General features: G+C 40.9%; 1 protein-coding gene and 1 non-coding gene across 8 annotated transcripts in view; one reads left to right on the forward strand and one right to left on the reverse strand.

Annotated features, from left to right (window-relative positions):
- Focad (focadhesin) overlaps positions 1–27,470 on the reverse strand; it is a 1,203,139-nt gene that overhangs the window by 74,622 nt on the left and 1,101,047 nt on the right. For all 7 annotated transcript variants that reach the window (XR_007594464.1, XR_007594465.1, XR_007594463.1 and 4 more), the window contains 3 exons: positions 26,152–26,273; positions 8,977–9,069; positions 2,737–2,825 (listed from right to left, as the gene is read on the reverse strand). Coding sequence is in view for 4 of the 7 variants with exons in the window: in XM_050157367.1 (XP_050013324.1) it covers positions 2,737–2,825; positions 8,977–9,069; positions 26,152–26,273 (304 nt within the window). In the remaining 3 variants the exon portion in view is untranslated. The remainder of the gene's footprint in view (positions 1–2,736; positions 2,826–8,976; positions 9,070–26,151; positions 26,274–27,470) is intronic.
- On the forward strand, positions 12,249–12,377 carry LOC126510774 (small Cajal body-specific RNA 24). The gene has a single exon (XR_007594494.1). It is a non-coding gene; the product is annotated as a small Cajal body-specific RNA 24 (non-coding RNA).

Genomic DNA, 27,470 nt, shown 5'->3' on the forward strand with positions numbered 1-27,470 from the left:
GTACCCGAGGACCTAAGTTTGATCACTGGAAACCACGTGGTACAAGGAAAAAGACCAAATCATTGTAGGACATGCAGGCCTATATTCTCTGACACACAAATAAATAATGAATGTCAGAAATTAATTTAAAACTTCCAGCAATGCCTCTGGGTTTTAAAAGTACAAGTGTAGAACTGGCCTTGGAAAAGGATGATAGTAAGAGCTTTATTCCAGAGTCAGCTTTATTCCCTTTGTAGGATCACTTAGTGAATATGGGTAAGGAGAAAATGTAATCAAGCAGGCTAGACCGGCAGTGTGGAGAGGTGGGTGCTCAGATGTCAGTGCCAGCCCTGTGGAGTGGTGAGGGCTCGGGTGTCAGTGCCAGCCCTGTGGAGAGGTAGGTGCTTGGGTGTTAGTGCCATCCCAGTGGAGTGGGTGCTCGGGTGTCAGTGCCAGCCCTGTGGAGTGGTGGGGGCACAGTTGTCAGTACCAGCCCCGTAGAGTAGAGGGGGCATAGCTGCCCTTTGCTTTATTCTTCCATGGACTGAGTGTTGCCTTCTCCTAAAACTATGCTGAGTTCACCCAAATCTAATAGTAATTGGAGGTAGAGCCTTCATAGATAGACTTGGTGCTCGCACAGGAACAGGTATGAGGAAGCTTGCTTTCTTTCCATTTCCCCCATGTAAGGATACACAGGATGGGAGGACTTAACTGGTTCCCAGATTCCAGAACTGGGAAAAATCTTCTATTGTTGAAGCCACCCAGTCTACTGTATCTCTGTAATGGTTGCCCCAAATGATATTGTTCTCTCCTTTTTGCATGAGAGCTCACCACAATACCAATTTACTGTATCCAAACTGTATATACAGCAATCACTATATGCATATATAAAATACAGCTTCAAATACCAATGCCAAAAGAAGATAATTATACCTATGGGCTGGAAGGTATGCTCAGTGTAAGTATTTACAGACTAAAACATATTTTCCAACATAGGAGCTCTGAGGTAGAGTAGAAGGTACTGTGTGGGATTTACATTGTTTTTAAATCTTTGAAGATTTATTTTTATTGATGTGTATGCATGTGGTGTTGTATGTGCACGCACCCTGTATATATGGGTGTCCACAGAGGGCAGAAGATGGTATTAGATCCCTGGAAGTGAAATTTCAAGTGGTTGGGAGCCACCTTATGTGAATGCTGGGAGCTAAGCTCAGGTCCTTCGTAAGAACAGAAAGTACTCTTAAATGTGGAACCATTTCTCCAGCCCCTCAACACTTTTTATGAATATAAAACTTAATATTCAGAACTTTTTGCACCTGACAATAAACTCTTAGTAAGTTGAGTCAGCTTTCCTGAAAATAAGTCATCCTGAAGAACCCACTGCAATGGCTCTAATAGTCCACAGGCATAATTTTAAAAGTAATTCAATGACGAATTTCCCTACAGATTGTCCACACTTTCTGTAGTCTTTTACTTTTCAGCGTGTGACAGTAACTACTGAGGAGCTGTCTATTAACAGGCTCGCGTGGTTCCCTGCGCTCCTCCTGGCCCGACTCTCTGCACTGCACCACCAGTTTCCCCTTCCTGTATCCTTGCCCTTAGCAAGTGAAGATGCTGTAGTATCTACTCTCCCAGGGAAGAAAGGCCTTCCAACTGCTACTGACACCACGGCCACTCTTTCGCATCAGACCCTTTCAGAATAGAATTAACTGGGTCTGCTTCAAGTCCATCCCTAGTCTGGCTTTCATCCCACAATTCCACCCAAACAGTTCCCTTCGCAGTCACAGAAGACTTCCAAGAAGCTAGACTGAACACTCAGTTCTCAATCTCCATCTTCAATATTTGACACAATGCTGGTCCCCTTCTTGGACCACTCTCTGTCCCTGGCTCTAGAGAAACAACAGTCTCTTGCTTCTCCCCTATTATTGGGTGCTAGTTTTCTTCTCAAACTACATAACAACTGATGCTCTTAGTGTGTTAGCGCTTATAAATTCTGGGTAATACAGTAAGGACACCCCAGAGAACATCTGCTGAAAAATTGAAGGTCTGAGATAGGAAGATCGTCACAATCATGAAGATGTCTTCATGGAGAAAGGAGAAGAGGAGGAATTCCAGACTCCATAGGAGGGGGAATGGTAATGCGTTGACTGGGGAAATAGAATTTTTCTCAAAAGGACTAAAACAATCAGTTAAAGAAACAACGCTGAGGGGACCATACCATTCTCACACTGCACTAGAAAAAAAAAGTAGAGACATATTAGTACAGTTAGCCCTCTGTACATGTGAGTTCCAAGTCTATAAATACAATCAAACACAGATTACAAATATTTGGGCAACATTATATCTGGACTGTACTTGTGTAGACTCTTGTCATTTTCCTGGAACATTAGTAGTCCACAAGGATAGTACAAGAATTAACATTGTATAAGTTAGCCAAGTAATCTGGAGGTGATTTATATGTAGGAGGATGTGCGTAGATTACTATGCTGTGTATATGAGACATGACCTCAGTAGGTTTTGCTCTCTGCAGGGGATACTGGTAACAATCCTTCACAGACCCTTAGGGATGGGAATGCAAGCACACATGCATACAAACGTATCTAGGGAGTAGGTGAATAAACCTATCCGGTCTTCCGAGTTCCCTCCGGCTCACACAAAAGGTAATGCAGTCAGCAAGGAAGCATTTAAGGCATTTACTGTTCCCTTCATTGCTCACATCCTGTGACAAGAGTGTGCAGCCGAATGTCATCCGCTTACCAGAGCCAGGCTGTGTTTCGCTTGTACTGCACCTCCTCGGGTCCTTCTTTCCCATGCTGCAACTGCAGTTCCAGCTCCGCTATCCTGCCCTGCAAACCACACAAGAGGGATCAGCATGCAGAGCTGCTGGCTAAAATTCCCTTAGAAACCGGCCACAAGTGGTCCTGATGGCATAGTAGACCTTGAAAGTCAGTGAGTCACTCACATCTCTGCTCGGTGAATTCCTGCATTCGCTAGGGGAGAGGCCTAAAGAGGCTGCAGGCTCAGCCAGTTCAGGCTTCACTTCAGAAGGCCTTTCAAAGCAGATCTGATTCTCACAGTCCCGTTTTAAAAGTCAGCGACATGGCAATGGCAGCTGATAATTTTAGAGATGCAAAGACAGAGGTCTGAACACCACTGTCACGACAGCGCAGCAGGAGATTAATTAGATGAGAATGCAAAACTTGAGATGCAGGCATTATGTGAAAAATGGTAATCACTAGTATTCATTAATACTTCTTGGATGAACTTATAAAAACATATACCAACTTCAGCCATGTAACAAAAATATAGTTAATATTGTTCCTTTAAGACCAACACCTTCCAATTATTAAACCTTTTAGTTTTTACTGTATTACCGTAATCAGGTATTTCACTTTATTCCATTATTCCTTTATTCCATTATCAATGATATTATCTAATGTAATTAAAACAGTAGTTTACTGATGGATTCTAACTTGGGCAAGAGCTCAGATTTTATTAAGCATATAGAGCAATGCTTAGCTATTTCTAGAAGGTTTGGGGGCTGGAGAGATCGTATGGAGTTGAAAAGCACTGATTGCTCTTCTAGAGGACCCAAATTTGATTCCCAGCACCCACATAGCATCTCAGAACCATCTGCATTCCAGTTCCAATGGGATCTTGTGTCATCTTCAGGCCTAGGTGGGTACTGCATGTAAGTGGAACACAAAATATGCAGGCAAAACCCCATACACATAAAATAATAAAACAGAACTTTTAATTAAAAAATAATAAGGTCATTTATTCTGGTTATTTCATATCATTATGAATATCTTTAGTAGAGCATCATCATTCTTGAGATACCCACCATGGTTTAATCTGATTTCATTGTTTACTAATGAGGTTGCGTATCCATTCAAAGGTCTACTAACTCTGGATTCCTGTTCTGTCCAACTTTTTTTAAATTAAAAATTACATTCATGTGTTTGTGTGTAAATATACGTTATGTGTGTGCAGGTGCCCATCAAGGCTAGATGAGGGCAGTATATTTTCCGGAACTACAGTGAATAGAAAGTTCCTTGCCAACTGGTTGGTGAAGAGCCAATTAGAACACTCGCTAGCGAGACAGTATGAGAACACCTGATCAGTCTGTCTCTGTATTTTCTCCCTGGATGGGAAGAAGTCCACCTACTTCCAGCATGTCCGGAAAACTGACATGCAATTCGAATCCCACATTCCTCTGGAACACTTGGGTAAGGCGGGAGATGACCAAGCAGAATGCACTAACAGGATTCAGGTCTCAAACTATCCGTGCCCTATCATGTCTAGGAACTAGTGTAGGACGAACCCCTTTCAGCCTGTCACCTAAGGCTAACCAAGGAAAAGGCTCCTCTAACTGATGGACTTAATGCTACCAAACCTGCCCAGCAACAGACAGAAGTATGCATAGCTGCTGTAACTAACAGAAGACAGCTCCAGGACACAGATTCTTGTAATGGTGAGGAACTCAACGTTGCTCCAGTTCACCTAGGATGCTGTAAGTTCCAAATACAGTCAAACTCAGCGGCCAAGCCCATCAGTGCCTCTCAGGCAGCGGCAACAAACCTACGGCACACTGCTGAGTTCCTCACTCGAGCCTTTCCGGCTCACGTTTTCACCGACTATCAATGCAACAGGATGTGCAGAGGTCTTTAGTGAAAGCAGACAAATGCACATATCACCACGCCAGCAGAAGAGAATACTTGACCTACATTATTAAAAATAAAAAAAAAAAACTTCTCACAAATAGATTCGCCCTTTATTAGACTGGTACAAGAAGGCTGGCTCAGCAGGTAGGACACTTCCTCCCATCCTGACGACCTGAATTCAGTCCCTAGACCCGCACCTACTATTTTCGCAAACTGTCCTCTTATTTCCACATGTGTACCATGGCATGCCTACACCCACGTACGCACATACGCACACTAAATTAATGAATGTAATGAGGAAATAAAATGTTAGACCAACCTGTGTTACATACTACTATAACTGATGATGGTGCTAGGCAATCATGCGAGGCTCTAGAATCAGAAGATTCCCGAATTAAATTCTATTTCTCCCATTTACCAACTGTTGGCTTTGAGCTGTTGGCTTTCCTTTCCTAGCTGACCCTGCTTGTCTACCGATAATACCATTATACATGGGTTTGATAACATATACTTTGTGGGGTTTCTGTAACGATTAACTGAAATGGTGTATGTTAAGTGTTAGCTACATACTAGTTATTCAACCAATAGCAGCAGTCATGGAGAAAACAGAAACTTTTGTAAAGTGTGAATTATATCGCAATCCCTTCAACTTAGCCCTTCTTCCCCTTAAAGCAGTGGTTCTCAGCCTCCTAACGCTGCAGCCCTCTGACACAGTTCCTCATGCTGTGGTGACCCCCACCATAACACTGTTTTCATTGCTACCCCACAGCTGGAATTTTGCTACTGTTATGAATCATAATGTAAGTAGTTTTGGAGACAGACGTTTGCCAAAGGGGCCGTGACCCACACGTTGGGAACTACTGCCTTAAGGCAGTATAAATTCTCAGCTGACTGTAGCAGCTGTTCGTCTCCTTCTGTCCAGGTGTCTGCAGAATTTTGTCCCTTCTGTAGTCAAGCATGGAGAACGCGGCCGTGAAACCGCTAAGGTGCCTGTAGCTTCCTTGACTGGACGGGGCATTTCCTTCTGTAACCCACATGCTCAGCACTGTGCCTGGCCAGGAAAAACTGCAAAGGGACTGAGGGGGACATGAAGATGAAGTCCGTGTCCTGCCTTGGAATCTCTCCTCATGAATAGAAACTGTCTGGTATGATGAGGACAGGGAAGCACACAGACGGAAGCTCCTTCCTTTACCCAGGAACTATTCAAAATATAAGGAGCACCCAGACCTGGGAGATGAAACACTGGGTAAATAACACTAAAGCAATGGTGTTTAAAATGGCTGCAGACTAAGCACCTTAGAAGGACCTGGTGTTGAGGATGCAGAGACCCTGGGCCCCTCCTCAGTTCTAAAAAGTCAGAAGCTCTCCACCTTTACAAATTCTAGGTTAAATACTTGCTCTGCTGCATGGGAATTCAAGATGGGAACACAAAAGTACAGAAACTCAGTCATTTCCCTTCCGGCCCATCCTCTGGCTCTCACTCTCTGTGTCCTCGCAGAGCAGACATACCTATGACACCATGATTCCTTAAACTCCATAAAAGTCTTCTTCTGAGCATGTCACTTAAGTAATCTCAGCTCCCTCCCCTAGCACACGCCATTCTTAACAATGACTTTCCAGCCACAAAACAGAATTCAACCTTGCCCATTTGAATAGTTCCCAGCTGATAAAAACTATATTTGACATTTAAAAACTACATTAACATTTGTAATCCTGGATTGAAAGTAGGCCAACTGAGTGTGTTTTATATATCTGGAGAGCAACTGTTGTTTCAGACACAGATGGCAGACAACAGCAAAGGAAGTCCTGAAGGAATAAAGACAACTGTAGGTACCAGACAACAGTCTGTCCTGCCTATGGGGTATGCTAAGGTGAGGGTGGCCTGGAGACTGAGGGAGTCCCCAACCCATGCCAGGACAGTATGTCCACCCCTGACATTGCCTGGAGCACCAAGACCCACAGGCTGGATGGCCAGGAGACCTAGGACAGAACCAAACACGGCTGGAGGCAAAAATAAAATAAAATAATAAAAAGTCCCTGAAATGATCCCTAACAATATTCTGCTACACTCATAGATTGGTGGCTAGCCAACCATCATCAGAGAGGCTTCCTCCAGCAAGGGATGGAAACAGACGCAGGCTCAGCCAAACATTAGGAGGCGTTCCAGGGATCCTCACAGAGACTGCACTGACAGCCAGGGAACCCGATGGACTGACCTAGGCCATCTGCACGTATGTTACAGTCCTGTAGCTCAGTCCTCTGTGGGATTCCTAACAGTGGGAGGAGGGCCGTCTCCCACTCTTCTGCTGGCTTTTGGGAGCCTACTCCTCATACTGGGTCTCCTTGCCCAGTCTTAATATATGAGGAGATGACTAGTCTTACTGCAACTTGACTTGCCATGTTTTGCTGATATCCATGGAAGGCCAGCCCTTACTGGAACAGAAATAGAGGTGTGGGTTGGGGGTGGCGACAAGGCGGGTACTGGAAGAAAAAAAAGGAGGGGAAACGGCAGTCGGGATACAAAATTAATTAATTAGTTATCAATTAATTAAAAATCAATATGATAAGAGCTTCAAAAAAAGAAAAACAGGGCTACCAATGTGAGAGGAGAGGAGCCTATAATCCAGTGAGGGATAGGAGTTAAGTACACCAAGTACCTTCCCCCAGCTAATAAAGAACAAGTTAAAACGAGGTGAGCATATGGGGAATAGCAGCCTCTGAGGCAGAAAGGGACAGTATGTATGAAAGCTAGGACATCAGGGATATATGCCGATGTTCGGAAAACAAAAATCTGGAAAAGCTGAAACATAAATGTCTGGGAGGAGGGTCAAGAGATGAGGCAAAAGATCCAGGCAGGTTCAGCATAGAGACAAGACGCGGGGCTCAGTGTGGGGGCATTCAAATCCAAATACTCTGGGACAGTCAAGCTGGATACTCAGAAGGCCAAAAGGGCAGAAGAGAGTAGAGCTGAGGAGGGAGGTCTGGGTGGGGCACACGAACGTAGGAATATTCACATTTGAATTTAAGGGTAACTATATACATGAGCCTTACTTAACATAGTATTTATATTAATTTTTGAGACACCCATACTTACATTCAGAACATGTTCACTCGCAGCTCCTCCCCCTTACTATTCCAGTTCTACCCCTCACACTTTCTCCCCTTTCTTATCTTAGCTCTTGCTGATATACTCATGAGAGAGGGGCTATCCACTGGAGCCTGATCACATATCAGGAGCTGCACCCTTAAATAAAACTGACTCTCCTTCCCCCACACGCCATCGACTATCAACAGCTTCTCTGCCAGGAGTGCAGAACCATGAGCTCCCTCCTCTCCATGTGGGAATGCCGCCTGGCGTACAGACAACGGCAGCTGCTGTCCGCTCGTGAGTGACAGAGCGTGCTGTCGGCCCTCTGTCTTCACTCGGCTCCTTCAAGTCTCTGACTCTCAGAATCTTTCCACCCTCTCTTCCTTGAAGGGTATGTGTGCAAGAGACAGACAGAAGTCTCAAGCCTTACATTTCTTTGTTGTTGTTGTTTTGTTTTGTTATTTCAAGACAGAGTTTCTCTGTGAAACAGTCCTGGCTGTCCTGGAACTCACTCTGTAGACCAGGATGGCTGTGAACTCACAGAGATCCGCCTGCCTCTGCCTCCTGAGTGCTGGGATTAAACGCCTGTGCTATTACTGCCCTGTGACTCACACTTCTTATGAACAAAAGGAACCATGGCATTTTTGATAATGCTAGTGCTATTTTCCCAAGTGCTTTTATACTTTCTCAACACGATCCTCTGGGCAGAACAATCTCCACCTGCAGGAGGTCAGCTGTGCCATTTGCAAAACATCATCCAACTGGGCTTGCTGAACAATGGTGTTCCTCAATAGGAGGAGAAGGGGGAAGGTCATGGAACCCACACCTGAGTATTCAACTACTCCTTCCAACCAGGTGTGAGTAATACTGCCTTAATGGCACAGGCTCTTGGGGTGTCAGGGAGAGGCTAAAGGATGAAAGCCAGAGAAGCTTAGGGAAAGGGGGCTTTATCCATTCAACTATGAGGAAACTATCATTCATGCTAGGGAAAAGTTTTCTGGGGAGGATGCTTTGGAATCACTCCATTCATGTCAATAAGCCACACCCATGCTTTGTAAATATGCCCAATGAACTCATTTGTTTCCTAGGAGGTCTTAGTGCAGTTAAACCTTGGTTTTTCACTGGGACCTTAGAAGCACGCGGTGGCAGATGCTGTGTAGTTAACTCCAGAGTATATACACATTGTTATAAAATTGTGATGAGGAGGAAATGCTGCCCCACAAAGCACACCCCTTGTGTCCTGACCTGTAGAACAGCATGGTATGCTCGAGTCATATACGCAAGCCAGGCCTGTGGAAGAAAGAGCGTGCGGTGCCATTCCGATGGCTGGACATGGACCTGTGGGAAAGACGGACAGAAGCACGTTAGACTATACAGAATTCAGAACGAAATGAGCACACCAGTTCTTCTTTCCTTTGTTTAAGTGGTTTGTTCTCTAAAGCAAACCGAGTTAGCTCAGGACTGAAACCACGACTAATATCTTTTCAATATTCCCAGTTGAAGAGAATTTGGAATCTTGTAGAGACAAAATAAAGGAAGCCTGGAATTTTCTAAATTAAAGCAAATGAAACCCTGCAATAATAACAAGTTAAGATGTATTTGTAATACAAATCCTTCTCTGAAAAGCAGGGGAAACGGCTATAAAACCTCTTGCCAAAGACAGGGAGCAGAGTACTGTCTAACAAACTCCCTAGTAATATTAAATAAAAATAAATATTACTCATATCTTGGAATTCAAATCTGACCACTCTGAATAAACATAAACTTCCAACAGAAACCACACTGTGTAGAAACCATGGTGGAAAAAGCATGCAGATGAGACGGCACACACTGAGTGTAGTGCTGGACAGCTGCCCTCTCATCGTTTGTGGGTATGCAAGAGAAAAACGGTATGTGTCAACAGTGCGATCTCCTGAGCAGAGCCCAGACGAAGCATGTGGCTTGGACAGTCGTTTCTGTTTCTCCCTATTAGTGCACAGCATTGCAACACATCTTCCCAGAGTCTGTGCCTGTTCAAGATGCCTCAAGAGAAACAGCTACAGTGTGTCATAGCTCATGTATCCCTAAACACATCAATCACACTTTCACCCATGTTTCCAAACTCTTACCCACCTCCCTACAGATGAGAACGAGAGCGGTTTGTATATAATTATGACAGAATTACAGTAACTGCTGCTTCAGAACAGTTCCCAGTATCCTGAGAGTATTTTCAAGTGCCTTTCGACAGGAGAGATAGCACAGCTGAATACAGACAGTTGTCATGGCCTCTGGGTGTGCTACATTCCCATCCTAGTGAGAGCCTACTGTGCAAGGTTCTGTGGATGGCGAGGACTATCAAGCACTCCATAAGAACCTTACTGCTGGCAGGAGAGCCAGAAATGGGCATAAACAGACTGCACGGAGGGACTGTGAAGACTCCATAGGACATGGGACAGACAAGAACAATGTGATTAATTCTGACTTTTACCTATCACTTCTGGTGTCACTGCTGTTTTTTCAAACGTTAGATATTTAAACAGCATAAGATAGATACTGAGATCGTGAAGTGAACTGGAAAAAAATTATAAAGACGTTTTTCTGACTGAGTATTTATGCTGCAAAGTTCTATGGTGTTTTGTCAGTGTGTTAACCAACAAAAGGAATGAGCCCTCCAGTCCCTGTTTGTTCTTAGACTATCCAGAAAGCAAACAATATGCTAGGCCACATATCCAGCCAGGAAAAAGGCCCTCAGTTTTCATCCTTGTTCTCTGTTTCCAAATGCTTTTCATTTTTTCCTAAGAATTATATTCTCTAATCATAACGCATTATTATCATTAGCCCCTATTTCAATACCCAGAATTAATAGAAACAACATTCAAATAATGTAACCTGAAATCATCTTACTTAAAAAATACAAAATATTTTCAAATTCTCCTGCCACATAATCCATGGGTATCACTGTACTAAGAGCTCATGTCGACCCCAGCACACTGACACAGAAAGAACATTGAATCCTTTGCAAAGACGTAGTCTCAATTTCTTCTTAGTACTGAGTTTGAAATGGGAATGGATTCTAGGAAAAATACAAATGTAAAAGAACAAATGGAATGGTGAGTTTAAAAAAAGAAACCCCTCGGAACGAGGCTATCAGCAGTTTACCCAACTAATCCTGTGGCTCAGGCCACACTGAGAGTATCAGTATCAGAGCTCACTGGCCTAGATTCCAACCTGATGCTCCATGTTTTACGGAATTATATCTCCATCTTACTGTGCCCTGGGATTAGCCCTGGAACAAGTAGACATCTTTAAAAGCACTCTCGAGTGTTCCCTCAGTAAAGAGACTTCGGGAAACAGTGTGCTGATAACCAGGCCCTTTTCATTTGTGTCTCAGGCCAAAAGGCTTTCCATAACCTTTAGGAAGCTATTTCAATCCAATATGTAGTTATTGAATTGCCTATTTTTGAGGTTGAAGTTGCTAGCCTGAAAAATAAACTCAATCGGCATTTGTGAAGTATGAAAATTATGTCTAATTTGCTAGACCCATGAGAAATCTTCAGAAAACCTAGTCAACAAAATAGCAAATAATCATGAAGTTGCAAACCTAGTTACCCAGCAGTTAAGAACGCAGAGTGAGTAACCATTGTTTCACTGAGTTTTAATAAACACGAGAAACTTAGTTTTTCTTATAACTAGCCATACATACTCTTATAGTAACAACTGTGTGAGAGACTGCCCGGGCACACGGGTCCTCTGTCTTCAGAGTCACAGGAAAAAGTCTCCACATGTATAAAGCAGTAAGTAGGTTGAAACATCATTTATACAACTGAAAAAGGAGCCAGACAAACATGCAAAGGGAAGAAGCAAACTAAAGAAATAAGGGTGAGGGCCGGAGCATGCTCCAAGGCTAGCAGAGTGCTCATGGTAGATCTCACTGGGAGGGTCAACTTTGAGTGAAAATTTCCCAATTGTGAGGATATGCATGCTAAAGGGAATGCAGAAAGGTTCAGCTATTGGGAAAGTTTGATAGTTCCTCAGAATACTAAACATAGCAAGATCATATGACTACACAGTTCTACTTCTAGATAGAGTCCACAATTAATTCAAACAAGAATTTGTAAATAAAAGTCCATACCAGGATGTTCACAATAGCAAAACAATAAAATGAAATGAAATAAAATAACCTAATAACCATCCATGGATCAATAAGCCATATTAGCCAAATAAAGTCCTATTGCATGCTGAAAGGATAATCTGTAGATAAACCCTGAACACATACCAAGCCAAGAGGAGGCAGACACAAAAGATCACGTTATAGGATTCCACCTATATGCAATAACCAGAATAAGCAAACCAGTGAAGACAGAAATCAGATCAGTGGTCGCTGGCAGTGGAGAGTAAGACAGAGAGAGAAGACAGGAAAAGTGGGAAGGGACTGTTTAATGGGAACAGGGCTCATTAGGAGGTGTTTAAAATATTCTTGAGCAAGAGAAAGGGAAGGGTTGTACAACGCTGTTGCCTGTTAAGAGGCAGTGAATTTGTGGACATTTATATTGTCAGTTTCTTCTCAAGGTGAAGATAACTTTTTATAAATGTCCTAGAGAAATATAGTAGTTGTCTCTTCATCCTTTTACAAGAAAAAATGGTCGATCGTCCCACTACTGACATTTATAAAAAAAAAAAAAAAAAAAAAGAGGCAGTGAATTTCAAACTGTAGCATGGCTAACACACGCTCTGGATGTCATTTCAGTACAAAGCAAACCAACAACAAAACCAGAAAACATCCCAAAGGTAATATACAGGCACAGGGGTGACCTGTGTGAGAAAGACAAAATACCAGAAGAGCTAGAGTGGACAAGCTGAGAACAAGGAACACACAAAGGAAAGCCCTGGTGGACCACAAGGGACCCCGGGAGTCCAGACTCCTCTAGGTCTCTTTTCACAACATGCTTTCATTCTTAGTTAAAGAGGAGCCATTTCCATTCTCCAGTGTTGAGAGGAACCAGGAGGTCTCATTACTGCTGACCACAGAGCTGAAAACAGACAGACAAAGCTCAGAGCAGGAAAATCTTGCAGAGGTTTCCACAGTCATCCAGGTAAGAGAACTCTGAAAGCACTGTGTCCCTGAAGCTGTAGAGTAATGGCTCCCACTCAGCTACGCCATTTGTCACCCCACTTCTGATACCATGTTAAACATCTGAGTCAGAAAATCAAGATGAAAATTGCTGGGACTTGGAGTCAGCTCTTGGTCACTGTAGTTGGTCCCTTGTGCACTGTAAGCTCTAATTCTAATTAGATGAAGACAGAAAAGGAAACAATAGTTAGGTGAAGGTGACAGATTTGATTATGACGAGTAAGAAGGCCCTTTTTAGGATGCTAGGCTAATTCTCATCTTGAGTGATGCTGCTTACAGAAGTATGTATACCTGCCAAAATGCACATAGTATACACTAACATGGGGGAAATCTATATCAAGTTAAAGCTCAATAAAAATATAGTTTGCATCTATTAACACATTACAGGGTACTCATAAATATGAATAACAATATGCATAATTTTTTATATTTTAATGTATCAGTTAAATTATTTTTAATTAAAAAAATCAGAAGTAGTTTAAAACCATGGTTTTTAGAACAAGTTTTTCAGACTCTCACCCTCAACTACTTCTTACACTCAGCTGGCTGGTTTATCATTCATAACTCACTCTCATTTATCTTTCCTGTCTTTGTCAATACAATCTATCAACATCCCTGTTATCAAGGTTTGAAACTTAGAGGTCTTCCTGACTCAACAATCAAGCCAATTTCTGAAATGCAAGTTACTCCCAGGTGACTATGCACCACCTGTCCGTCCTTGAGTACCCTCAAATCATTCCTCGCTAACCCATCACTCACAAACGGTGCTACCTCTGCTGCATTAACCCAGAACTTTTTTTTCTGCAAAACCTTTAACTATTAATAACAAATATAATGCAAGCATTTTATATTAGTTAACGTCACTACACCAAACACAACAATGGAGACGAATAAAGGTATTTGACTTCAGCTGCTACATGCGATACAAAGGAATACCAACCCTAACACTCATTCTCCCTACATTCCCAGAAGAAAAAGCATTTCCACTTCATGTTAGAGACCATAGAAGATACTCATTGCACCACTGTTCATAATCATGATTAGAGGCTTCAACTTTCTGTCATTAGTAACCCTGTTGCCACAAAGTAACTTTCTGCCATCTCTATCCACTGAGAAACAGTGAAGAGAGAGGAGTTAAGACGATACCTACTTCAAGTGCAAAGCCCTCATTTCTTTGTAAGTCGTTCCCAACATTCAATATCCCCCACCCCCCACCCCGCTCCCCCCAGCACCTCTTCCCCCATCATTGTCTCTCCACCCTGTTTCCCATCAGGATAACATTAGCCTGAAAGCTGACAATTCAATCGCATCTCAAGCAACCATTTACTCTGTTATTTAATAGAAGGGGAAACCCAGTTACCATAACAACTCACATCCACATGGTAATTATGGAGTATCTAAAGCACGGCACACCGTACTTTTCACAGTATTTGCTAGGGAGAATCTGTAAGAGGCACAGATATAATTTCTCCCCACTATTACTCACAATTTCATCTAGTTGTTCACACTGCATAAATGTGAACACTATCTTTAAAGACATATTTCTAAGACAAAGGAGCCATTGAAGGAAAAGGTGAGGCTGCACTTCTTATATTTCAAACAACTGGCTACGTATTATCTAACTTGGGACAGCTTGGAGGAAAAATGAAAGAATTAGGAGAAGCAAAGTTAATTTCTAGTGCACAAAAAAAATCAAACAGTGGTCATTTAAGGAGGTTTAAAAATGTATAAACAATGATTTATTTCAGAGTACATATTTCCAGTAAGGATGAATAAAGTTTCTCTAAAATCATTACTTAATGGTAAGCATAAACACGGCTGGGTGGCACTGTCAGGGTCAGGAACATCTGTATCGCCAAGAAGGAAGAAAGCAATTAGATGTGACTGCCATTCTCATCCCGGGATAAGCCACCGTTGCCCAGTTTAGATGAGAATGTCAAGTCAAAGCAGGAAATGCCAAAAGATGATGAGAGTGCCAGCAAACTCCAGGGACGAAAACTGTCGCTCACCCTCAGCTTTCTCCTGGAAGGAGAAAATCACTGCCCAAAGGGCTGGAGGTATCCATCAGGGCGGGGTGGGACTACTGATAGAACCCAGTTCAAAAGATTTAAAAAAAAAAAAAAAGCACTTTAGGTTTTACCCAAATCTAAGGAGATGGTAGGTCACATGGAACTGAATCAGATGTGGATCTGTAATTCTTGAATAAGTATAATAGATACCGGAATGTCACTTTTTAAAAAGGAGGAAAATAAGGGGTAATTTGTCAGAGATGACTTGACATAAATAGCTCACTGTGGCATTGAAAAGTCTTAGTTTTGCTGACACATGGTTCTCGAGAAGTATTAATACAGTATTATATATGAAAAGCACAAGAAATACGAAAATACCACTTCCAGTCTGGTACATAAGGGGCTTACAACTCACTATTCACCCTAACAAGCACAATTACCAAACTGATACACACACCAGCTCTCTGAGGCCTGCCAGGGAAATACATAGGAGAGCAAAGTACAGCTGGACAGAGAATCACGCCAACACTGAGAATCACAACTTACTGAAACAGTAACCAGGAAGCAGACACCTACATGCTAATGAGAAATCCGGGAGGAAAACCCAGATTGGACCTAGTCAGAGAAGAGCTGGACAATCGGTGGATAAGAGTCTTCACTCATGAGAGCACCATACACCTTTGTATATTCTACCTAGAACACGTTGGCCAAATTTTCACAGTGAAAACAAAGGAAAAATCACCCGACACATATAACATGCGGGAAGGGAAACAGATCATTCTGAGATACGCCATCAGAGAAGCATCACTTAACCGAGTTAGTAAGTTACACTGTGAGACTTACTACGTAGCCTAAGCACCGCATGTGAACCTGCAATTCCCCTCCTCCAGCCTCCAAAGTCCTGAGATTACAAGCATATTCCAATAAGCCTGGCTCCTAACAGGGTGTTATGAGAGCCTAACTAACATGGAGGGAAGGAGATATATAACTCCAAAGTCTTTTTAATCCTTCCATGTAGAAATTCTGCCTGCTCTAGGCTACCTTTCTTTACGGCAGTAGAAGGAATTGAAAAACATGTGTGAAACTTATAATCATACCAATTAAAAAAACAGACCTAATTATACAATTAAAGAATGATTCCACATCACCACAATCCCCTTACCACTCACCACTAAATGATTAAAGGTCTATTTATCCCTTTTACATCATATCCAGCTATCAGGATAAGAACAAAGCTCATTAAAAGGCAAACATCGGTTACAATAAATGGAGCAGAAACAGGAATTAGAGGCAAACAGTGAGTACTATTGGAATTCTCAGACCGGGGATTTTAAACAGGTTATTAATGCAGGATGGCTGTGATGGACACAGCAGACAGCACGTAGGAACAGTGGACAAAGTCCTAAGGCAGAACCAAAAGGAAACACTCCAAGAATCAAAGGACCTGCTGCAACAGAAATGGAAAAAAGCCTGTAGTGCGTTTAAAAGAACTTGCCTCAAATAAAGATAGAATATCCTAGTTTGAGGATATATCAAGAGACCACTGAATCTTTAAAGCAAAGAGAAAACAACAACAGAATGTCTACATTCTGTAGAAAAGGTTACCAAACATGCAATATACAAAATGATCAACAGTAAGGCCTGATTAAGAGAATAAAATCTGCAGGGTCTAGGTAGAGACCTAACATTCAGGTTGGGCTAGTCAAATGACCCAGTAAGGGGATCACCCCTCAGAAAGGCAATACCGTCCCTTGGAAGGTGGGGTCACCACATGCGATATTATAGAGCTGGGCAGAATAAATAAACCCTTCCCAGGACCCCTACCCTAGAACAGTCTCCTGCAGAGATTAAAAACAGAGCATTAGAGTGGCAGGACCACATGGAAGGGAAGTCTGTTGACCTTTAGGGAAAAAAGAAACAGAAAAAGATACAAGAAGCACCTTGGCAAGGTAAAGGCCTCAAGGCCACAGCTCCTGTGAGTGGCTGCAAGCTCAGTCCTACCTCTTAAGAGTTTTCAGAACCTTCCTACATAATGCCATTCCCAGGGGAATAAGTGTTCAACAGATGAATCTAAAGGAGATATTTCTTACTAAAACCTAATATATTCCAGAGACAGGGATTAGGCTTATTTACAATTATAAGGTACTAATACCACATGAGAACTGGTAACGCGTCACTCGGAAGTGCCCACTGTCAACTCTAAGGCAATCAGAAAGAAAGAGTAAAATTAAAAAGCATAGCTGTTAGGCTAACAAGAGAGAAAATAGAATCACATAAAAATTCCAAGAGTACAGAGCGAAATTGGAAGTAAAGAACATAAATAAACAAAGAGAAAAGTACAACACCATAATAGATATTAACTAAGCCATATTAATAATTACTCTGAGTCACTGTTCTATATGAACTAATTAAAATACAATGGTGAAAGCCAAACAAAAACCAAGACCCAGCTATATATCTTCTATAAGAATACAACTTTAAATACATCGACACACATAAAGTGAGTGGGGATGAAGATACCAGAATAATACTGATAAATTAGGTGGGCATATGTTGATTTCAGGTAAGGTAGGCTTCACAACAAGAAATATGCTAAGAATAAAGGGAACATCACATCACAATAAAGGGTGAATTCCCCCAAAAGATAAGAATTCTTTAAGTGTATCTACTAACAAAGCATTGAAAAATGACAAAGCACTAAAGTGAGCAGAGTCAACTGTTGTGGGTAGGAACTTCAGTGCCTCGCTATTCTAGGTGGGAACACACAGCAAGCACAGAAGAGGAAGCACACAATGGAACTCAGTATCACCAGTCATCCCGTCATAACTGACATCTGTTATTTCTTCCAGTAACTGCTGGCTATACAGCCTTTTAAATCTAACATGGATTTACCAGGAAAGACCACATTCTAGGCAATAAAGCACACACAATTAAGTTTGAAAGAATATAAAACACGTGATATTCATCCCCCTACCTCAGTGGAAACCAGCTAGCAATCAATAACAAAACATGACTAGAAAATCTCCATTATTAACACATTACAAATGAACAGAAGAGAACTTTTTTTTACAAGATTTTGACAAATAAAAATTAAAAATAAAAAAGCAAGGCAGTGGTGGCATACAGCTTTAATCTCAACACTCAGGAGGCAGAGGCAGGAAAATTTCAGAGCTCAAGGCCAGCTTAGTTTAGAATGGTACAATGGAAGTGCCTGTACAGCCAGGCTATACAGAGAAACCTTGTCTGAAAAAAAAAAAAAAAGAAAGAGAAAGAACAAGGAAGGAAAGAAAAAAACAAACATATAACATTTTGTAGGATGTAATAAAGCAATGATGAGAGGAAAATTTAGTGCAATGCATGCATGTGTTGGAAAAGATGCAAGACCTAAATCAAATATCTAAGCTTACACCTTAGGAATGTAAAAAATGAATGAATGAATGAATCAAAACCACAAATTAAATATAAAATAATAAGGATTAGGCAGCAGCAGGTGGATTTCTGCGAGTTCAGAGCAAGCCTGATCTACATAAAAGAGAAATCACTGGAATCAAAAACTAAAAGCTTTTTTTTTCTTTTTTACACTTTGTTTTTAATTGGGCGATACATTTTCCCTACTCCTATTCTTTCCTCCCTTTTCACTTCCACCCTCACCCCCTGCCCCAGTTTACTCAGGAGAACTTGACTTTTTCTCCTTCCTAGCCGGAAACACACGATCAACAAGCAAAACAGCAGCCTACAGCACGGGAAAGGATCTTTACCAACCCCATGTCTGACAGAGGACTGATCTCCAAAATAAACAAAGAACTCAAGAAACTAGACATCAAAAGAACAAATTATCCAAAAAAAAAAAAATGGGGTACAGACATAAACAGAGAACTCTCAAGAGAAGAATATCAAATGGCTGAAAGACATTTAAGGAAATGCTCAACATCCTTAGCCATCAGGGAAATGCAAAGCAAAACAACTCCGAGATATCATCTTACACCTGTAAGAATGGCCAAGATCAAAAACACTGATGACAACTTATGCTGGGGTAAAGGGAACACTTCTGCATTGCTGGTGGGAGTGCAAAATTGTACAGTCACTTTGGAAATCAGGATGGTGATTTCTCAGAAAATTAGAAATTAATCTACCTGAAGACCCAGCAATACCACTCTTAGGCATATAACCAAAGGATGCTCAATCATACCACAAGGTCATTTGCTCAGCCACATTCATAGCAGCATTATTCGTAATAGCCAGAACCTGGAAACAACCTAGATGCCCCTCAACTGAAGAATGGATTTTTAAAAATGTGGTACATTTACACAATGGAGAAATACTCAGTATTAAAAATAATGACATCTTAAAATTTGCAGGCAAATGGATGGAACTAGGAAAAACCATCCTGAGTGAGGTGACCCAGACCCAGAAAGACTAATATAATATATACCCACTCATAAGTGACATTTAGACATAAAAAACACCCTAAAAGCTGGTTCTTTAAAAGGTTAAATAAAAATCAAGAACCCTACCGTCAATGAAACTAGAAAAAAAACAAGAGAGAGAGAGAAAATTAGTTGTATTTAAATTAAAGAGAAGATACAACTCCAACCCTTATGAAAATTAGAAGGGAAGGGTAATAAAGAACCCTGTGCACAACTCCGTGTCCCGAGTAATAATCAAGATAAACAAACCAATGCCCTGAAAAACACAATGTTCCAAAGTTCACATGAAAAACACATTATCTGAATAGGTCTATACCTTTTAAGAAAACTTAAATTTTAAACAGTTATTAACCTTTCACGATGGAAGTACATATCTCGGATGTGCTCACGGCTGACTACCACTAACATTTAAGGAAGCAGCCATTCAGATTCTCTATGTCTCTTTTAGAAGACAGAAGCTGACACTTTCCCCATTCCACTAAATCAGCATTACCCTCAGAGTGAAACTATGCAAAGACGTCAACAAGAAATACACAGAACAATATTTCCCATAAATATAATTATAAAACTTGTCAAAAGCATGAGCTAATTGATTCTGACAATGTAAAAAAAACACATCATAATTAGAGTTATTTATCCATTGAAACTGGATCAATATTTAAGAATGTACAGTACAGAAATCACACATTGTATCAACAGATGAAGACAAGGGCACTTGAGAAACTCAAAATCTACTCATGATTCAAAACAAAAACTTCCAGGTAGTTTAACCAAGGTTTAGTCTATGCTTGACAAAGAAAATCTACATAACACCCCAGTCAACAGATCCCAGAGAACACATGATAGCAAAGACCTAGGAGTTTGTTTTTTTTTTGAGATCCTAACAAGGCAGAGATGTCAATTCTCAGAGTCCTTTTCAACATCATACCAGAAGTCCTTACTGATGCAATGTGATAGAAACAGAAAATGTAACATATACTAAAGAAAATGAAGAAATGAAATTGTTTCTGCCACAAACAACATAAATATTTACATATAAAATCTAAACAAACTATACAAAAAAGTCCGGGAATTAGTTACTTCAGCAAGGCTAGAGTATACAAAACTCAACTGCTTTCCTACATATCTGCAGTGAATAAACTGATATTAAAATTTGAGACTCAGTAACACAGTAATATCACCCAAAATGAAATGTGTGGATATGAATCTATGAAAATATTTAAATATTTACAAGATCAACATCAGGAAAACTATAAACTATGACAAATCAGCAATGAATCAGATAAATGGAGAGATACTCTACGTCATGAATAGAAAGATTCACCCAGCAGGATGCCAATCAAATCCTAGAATGTTACTTCAGAAATACCAGCAAACTGATTCTAAACCTCATACGGTGAAAAGAGGAGGAGGAGGAAGAGGAAGAGAAGGAGGAGGGAGAAGGAGGAGGAAGAGGAAGAGGAGGAGGAGGGAGAAGGAAGAAGAGCAGAAGGTGGGGAAGAAGAGAAGGAGGAGCAGGAGAAGGAAGGGAGGGGAAGGGGAGGGGGATGGAGGAGGGGAATGGGGAAGGGGGGCGGGGAAGGGGGGGCTGGAGAGGGAGAGGGAGAAGGAGAAGGAAAAGACGAAGGAGGAGGAGAAGGAGGAGGAGGAGGAGGAGGAGGAGGAGGAGGAGGAGAGAGAGTGATGACTCATTAGTTAAGAGCACTAACTGCTCTTGCAGAACACTGGGATCCTGTTCTCACATGGTAGCTCACAATAGAGTGTAACCTCAGTTCCAGGGGATCTGGTCCTCTCTTCTACCCACTGTCGGCTCCTGCACACACATGGTACATATATCATGTGGGTATGCACACACTCACACATGAAAATAGTAAGTAAACAAATGAATAACTAATCTTTAACAAGGCAAAAGAGCCAATACAACATGAGGAGTACTAGGCAAGTGTGACTATAGGACCTCAGGCTTTACTATTCAGCTATAGTAAAGGTAGAGAAGCAAATCACTGTGTTTACATAGTAGCAATGAACAGAAAGTCAATCAGAACGAATCCTAGTTGCAAAACACTTAGGGTTATGCAATAAGTACAAAATTTAACAAAACATCTACAAGACTTATAATGAAAACAAGGTGTTAACCTAACTAAATGCAGATATACATGGTTCCTGAGAGTAGACCCTCAGTGTTTCTAAGATTTCAGTTTCCTGCCAATTGGCCTATAGAACGATTTATGTTCTACACCAGAGCAGACAGGCATGCATGTGACATCCCAAATGTTGTTATATTTACATAGAAAAGCAAAGTGCCTAGAATTAAAAGTCATACAACTTTATTGTGAGACTTATTACTAGGTAACATTGATTAAGGCATATAATTTGGGTGAAAATATAAAAATATAGATAAATAACATATACTATGATAATAGAAATAGAAAGCACACACTCAAGAGAGGGAGGGAGGGACTGAAGGTATTTGGGTAATTAGTGAAGAATGCATTTACAAAAGCAACAGCCAGTCCTTATGCAGCATTAAACTCTGATAGGTCACAGCCTAAGATGCATGCCTTAAAGTGTAAAACTTCTACATGAAAACATATAGCCTATCTACAAACTGATTAACAAATACACTAGATGTGGCTCGCCTACATACGAAACTACTATTCTGCCATGAAAACAACACAGAACCAATGTGTGCTACAACATAAGCAAACCTTAAAAAACATCCAATTAACCATATATTTTGAGTATGTATATAAATGGGTGAGTTTTAGGATATATAAATTATACTTCTACTTTAAAAATTAATGAATAAAAGTTAAATTAAGCAGAAGAGAAAATGAAAACTCTTGTTATCTTGCTTCAGACAAAAAAGAGCCATATAAAGAAAAACAAGACAATTAAGAGTCTTAAAAATTAAAAATCCCATTTTCAAAAGGAACCCATTTTAAGGAATGATAGAACTAGGCAATTTTTTTTCAAAATCCATTTCTAACATAATATTTATATCCAAAATGTGTAAAATTCTTTCTTTAGAAAACAAATACTCAGTTAAAAAAAATTAATGAAAAGCAGACACAGCATGGAAAAAACAAGGACGACAAAGGAATATACAAAAAGATGCTGAGCACCACTCACCGGTACAGAAATGAACCACCTACTGTCTTTAAAGCTAACATCCCTGTCACTGATAGGGAGGCGGGAGAACCCCTGTATGTTACAGGGGCATCCACAATCAGACAGCCACCAAAGAGTCTACTAGTTTTATATAAAGTTTTATAACTTATAAATATACCAAATTTTGCACTTACCAAATACCCCAACAGTCTCACTCCTGACTATTTTTCTACTTAAAGGAAATGAAAACAGATGTGCACACAAAGATACCTGATCAATTCAGTGAGGAATTATGGGTGTTAATATGATCACCAAAAATCAGAAGCAAACCAAAGGCCCACCAACCAGTAAGCCGACAAATACATGAAATCCGCAGGACAAAGGACTTCCTAGGATCCCCGAGCTTCCAGAGACACAGATTAAAGTAGCAGTAGGAACCAAAGCACAGTTTGAAGAATCTTCTAGAAAAATGCCAGACGGATCGCAGAAAAATAACAATAACAAGCATTTCTTCACGCACGCACGCATGAAGCATTTCTTTGCTCAGTGTTTCCAGGCTGTGTGCACTACCTGACTCTTAGGCCTTACTCACTCGGTAACTCTCTGAGTTAGTCACCATATAAATTCTCAAGGTATTGTTAAACTTGTATTCAAGTAATCCAAATATTATTTAATAATGGTTCAAAATTTTATGAGTGGTGGTACTGGTCAATCAGAAATGCAAAAGAAAAGCCAAAAGTAAGTAAACGCTGTGGACTTCATAAAGAAAGTTTAAAAATTCACTTGATATGGTTGCTAAGCTCTACAGTTGCAAACTGAAATTGAATTCCGGGGTTCAATTTCCAGACTCTTCCACTTAGCTGCTTTATGATCTTGAACAAATTAACAGGACCTACCTCAGAATGTGGATGTGGAGATTAAATAAATGAATATACTGTGCTCCTCTGCTTAGGATTCTGAGGTCACATCCTAATAAAACATTCAAAACCGAAAATCTTCTAACTTGAAAATGCACTTAATTAACCTAACTTGCCAGGCATCACAGCTCCGCCGCGCAGTAGCACACTGCAGAATACAGCAGCTTATCCCAGTGGGGAGGTGCTCCATGAGCTCCATTTGCTGCTCTTGCATAGCTGAGAGAGAGAGAGAGAGAGAGAGAGAGAGAGAGAGAGAGAGAGAGAGAGAGAGAGAGAGAGAGAGAGAGCTCTGCTCTGTATGGTGCTAGCACAAGAAAAATCCGGATTCAAAGTATTGTGTCTACTAAAGCCATATAACAAGCAGTAAGCTGAAACACCTGATGGCGGGCACATACAATGTGTGTGCAGATGTGCAGGCACAGCGACACAGTAACTGTTGAGGTGCACAGCTGACCAGAAGCTGCCATTGTGCAACTGTTATCAGTCAGCTCTTCAAGACTCTCACTGTTTCTGGTTAAACAAAAAAAACTAACACATTATTCTCTCTCTCTCTCTCTCTCTCTCTCTCTCTCTCTCTCTCTCTCGTGTGTGTGTGTGTGTGTGTGTGTGTGTGTGTGGGAGAGAGAGAGAGNGAGAGAGAGAGAGAGAGAGAGAGAGAGAGAGAGAGAGAGAGAGAGAGAGAGAAAGAGAGGGAGAGAGGGAGGGAGGGAGGGCACATATGCATTGAGGAATGCATGGAGACCGGAAGAGGATACTGAATCCCCTGGAGCTGTAGTTACAGACAGTTGTGAGTTGCCTAATGTACGTGCTTGAAACCAAACTCCAGTCCTTTACAACAACAGTAAACACAGCTAAACACTGGGTCATGTGAACTGAAAATGAACTAAAATCCCATCTTAGATTTCACAAAATCCTGTCCAGAAGGCCCTCTAAGTGACTCCCAAATAATACTGTCATTTTCTCACCCCTCTGAGACTTTCTAGGCCATCTCTAACACAAGATACAAGTATCTTAATCTAGACACTTTCTCTGTTCATATGTGGAGCATATTGCATAGTTTCTGATACATTAGCTAAATTTAACAGATGGCTTCTACTAGCCCACACCTTCTTAAAAATTCCGTTCTAATAACTTTTTAAATCTACTTTTCATGAAGAGTTTAAACTTGGATTTGTCCTGAAAATACCTATATGTAGAGCTTAAAATGGTAAAGATAGTGTATCTTTCTTTTCCATGCTAACTAAGGAGATGCCTGGGAATAGTAGATACAGAAATGACCTGTTTTCCTCTGCTGAGTTTAAACATTTTACCCCAGAGAAACATCACCCCTCCCAGGCTTTTCTCTTTAACTGAATGAGAGACACTGTTATGTTGCAGAATATTTGTTTATACTGTGAAGATATGTCTTTGCCAAAGCACCTTCTGATTGGTTTAATAAAGAGCTGAATGATCAATAGCTAGGCCTAGGCAGGAAGAGATTAGGCGGGGTTCCTGAGACAGAGCAAAGGAGGGTACACCAGGAGACATGGAGAGGAAAGAGGACTTGCAAGATGGAAGAGAGATAACACCAGGTGATGGAATGTAGATTAATATAAATGGGTTAATGATGTGGGATTCCCCTCTATGTGCTCTGAATAACATTGGTTAATAAAGGATTGCTGTGGGCCTGCACAGGAAATAGATGTAGGTGGGGAAAACTAAACTGAATGCTGGGAGAAAGGAGGCAGAGTCAGTAAGGAGCCATGGAGCCTCTGCCAGAGACAGACATGCTGAAACTTTGCTGGTAAGCCACGACCTCATAGTGATGCACAGATTAATGAAGATAGGTTAAATTAATATGTAAGAGTTAGGCAATAAGAAGCTAGAGCTAATGGGCTAAGCAGTGATTTAAATAATATGATTTCTGTATGATTATTTCAGGGCTGAGTAGACAGGTACCAATAAGCGGCCTTCCTCCAACAGGTTAATTTAAGTTATAAGAGTTAATTAGGAACAAACCTAAGCTATAGGCAGAGGTTTCATAATTAATAAGAAGTCTCCATGTCACTATTTGGGAGCTGGCTGGCGGGACATAAAGGGACTTGTCATACTGTTATCAAAAAAAGACTTCAAATACTTTGCAGGAGCCAGCAAAATGATTCCCTGGGTAAAAGCACATGCTTGCTGCCAAGCCCGACAATTCCCAGAACCTACAAGAAGAAAAAAACCTGCTTCCTACAGGGTACCATGTAACTTCTAAGTGTGACACAAAGATGCGCATGCACACTTAAAGAGATAAATAAAAACCAAACAGGGTCAGGAGGATGCTCAGCTGATAAAAGCACCTGTCTCTGAGTCTGATCGCCTGACTTCAATTCCTAGAAACCGTAGTGGAAAAAGAAAACTTCCTACAAGCTGTCCTCTGACCCCCACAGGCATTACAGCATGTACAAGCATGCTATCTCTCTCTCTCTCTCTCTCTCTCTCTCTCTCTCTCTCACACACACACACACACACACACACACACACACACACACACACACACAATTTTTAAGAGAAAAAATGGGCAGTCCTTTTGCTTTAAATACATTAAAATTCGATCTAAACAATGAAGTTAATCATTGCTGAAATAAGTAAGCAAACAAAATCCTTAGAGGCTATTCCTTAATAATTCCATTGGGTAGTAGGAAAGTTTCAACCGTCTCTTGCAAAAACACTGGACTTAATAGCCTATTTGGTCGGCTATTTTGGAAATCATTAAAAGCAACCCGTATTAACTGTGGCAAAGGAAAACCTTTATGAACAAATGCAATCCCGTGTGTATAAAGGGAATGGCGGAACTGTAAAGCACAAAGAACAGCACCTACTTCATGGACAAGGGCCAGGGAAGTCTGCTTGAAGCTTCGCCCTCTACTGGCCATCAGTCGATTCAGTGGCTTGCCATCTTTACTCTGATACATGGCAACATCATAGCAAAACAACATGCCACCTTTCAAAAGAAAGAAATCAGAATAAGCATTTTAAATAACCAAAAAATGTGAATTATATTCTCAGGAGTCCCACTCTCAGCCAATTTGGAAAGAGAACTTATAAATAAAAACATAAAATGTTGAACAAACTACTATTTTTGAATATTGGTGTCAAAAGAAGGGGAAAACAGAAGACACAAAAAATTAACCTTTAATATATAACTTATTTACAAGACACGTATAAGTAACACTTATCACTATAAACATTTATAAAAAAGAAAATTTATAATTTTTTGTTCATTTCATATTTTGCAAACTATTGATACTATCCATTGAACTTTATTCTACAATGAGTTTCATTAAATAAAAGTATGTGCACATATTAATCTCTGTCAACCTTTGATAACACAAGGCCCCTACTTAGTCTATGCACTCACATGAACAAGCTGACCTCACACCTGCATCAACTGGCTTTTGGTTGCCCCTCTTTTCCATGCCTTTGTAACTATGGTTAACTGAGTTGAGAACCCCCCAAATCAATCAAAAGCCAAGGGAACCAGTAAAGTACCTGAGAGACAACTTATAGCAACCCCAGGAAACGAATGAAAACTTAGTAATTCTAAGCCAATGAAAAGATATACTTACAAACCAAAATGACATAAAATATACAGACCATTGCATTTTTAGAAACATTTTAAGACAATCTTATTTCACATACCAATTCCCTCTCCTTCCTGTTCTCCCCCTCCCCCTACTTTCTCTCCACCCTACCCCCATCCACTCCTCAGAGAGGGTGAGGCCTCCCAAAGGGAGTCAACAAAGTCTATCACATCACTTGAGGCAGAACCAAGGCCCTCCCTACTGTATCTAGGCTGAGCAAGGTGTCCCTCCATAGGGTATGGGCTCCAAAGAGCCAGTTCATGCACTAGAGATAAATACTGGTTCCATTGCTAGTTAGGCCACGCAAATTGCCCAAGCCACACAACTGCCACCCACAATCAGAGGGCCTAGTTCAGTCTTATGCAGGCTCCCCAGCTGTCAGTCCATAATCAGTTATCTCCCACTTTGCTCGGGTCAACTGTTTCTGTAGGTTTCCCCTTCATAGTCTTGGTCCCATTGCTCATGGTCCTCCCTCTCTATGACTGGACTCTAGGAGTTTGGCCCAGTGCTTAGTTGTGGATCTCTGCATCTGCTTCCATCCATTACTGGATGAAGCT

This window comes from Alexandromys fortis, unplaced genomic scaffold, assembly GCF_014885135.2.
Source record: "Alexandromys fortis isolate MF-2015 unplaced genomic scaffold, M_Fortis_MF-2015_v1.1 scaffold_64, whole genome shotgun sequence".
NCBI lineage: Eukaryota > Metazoa > Chordata > Mammalia > Rodentia > Cricetidae > Alexandromys > Alexandromys fortis.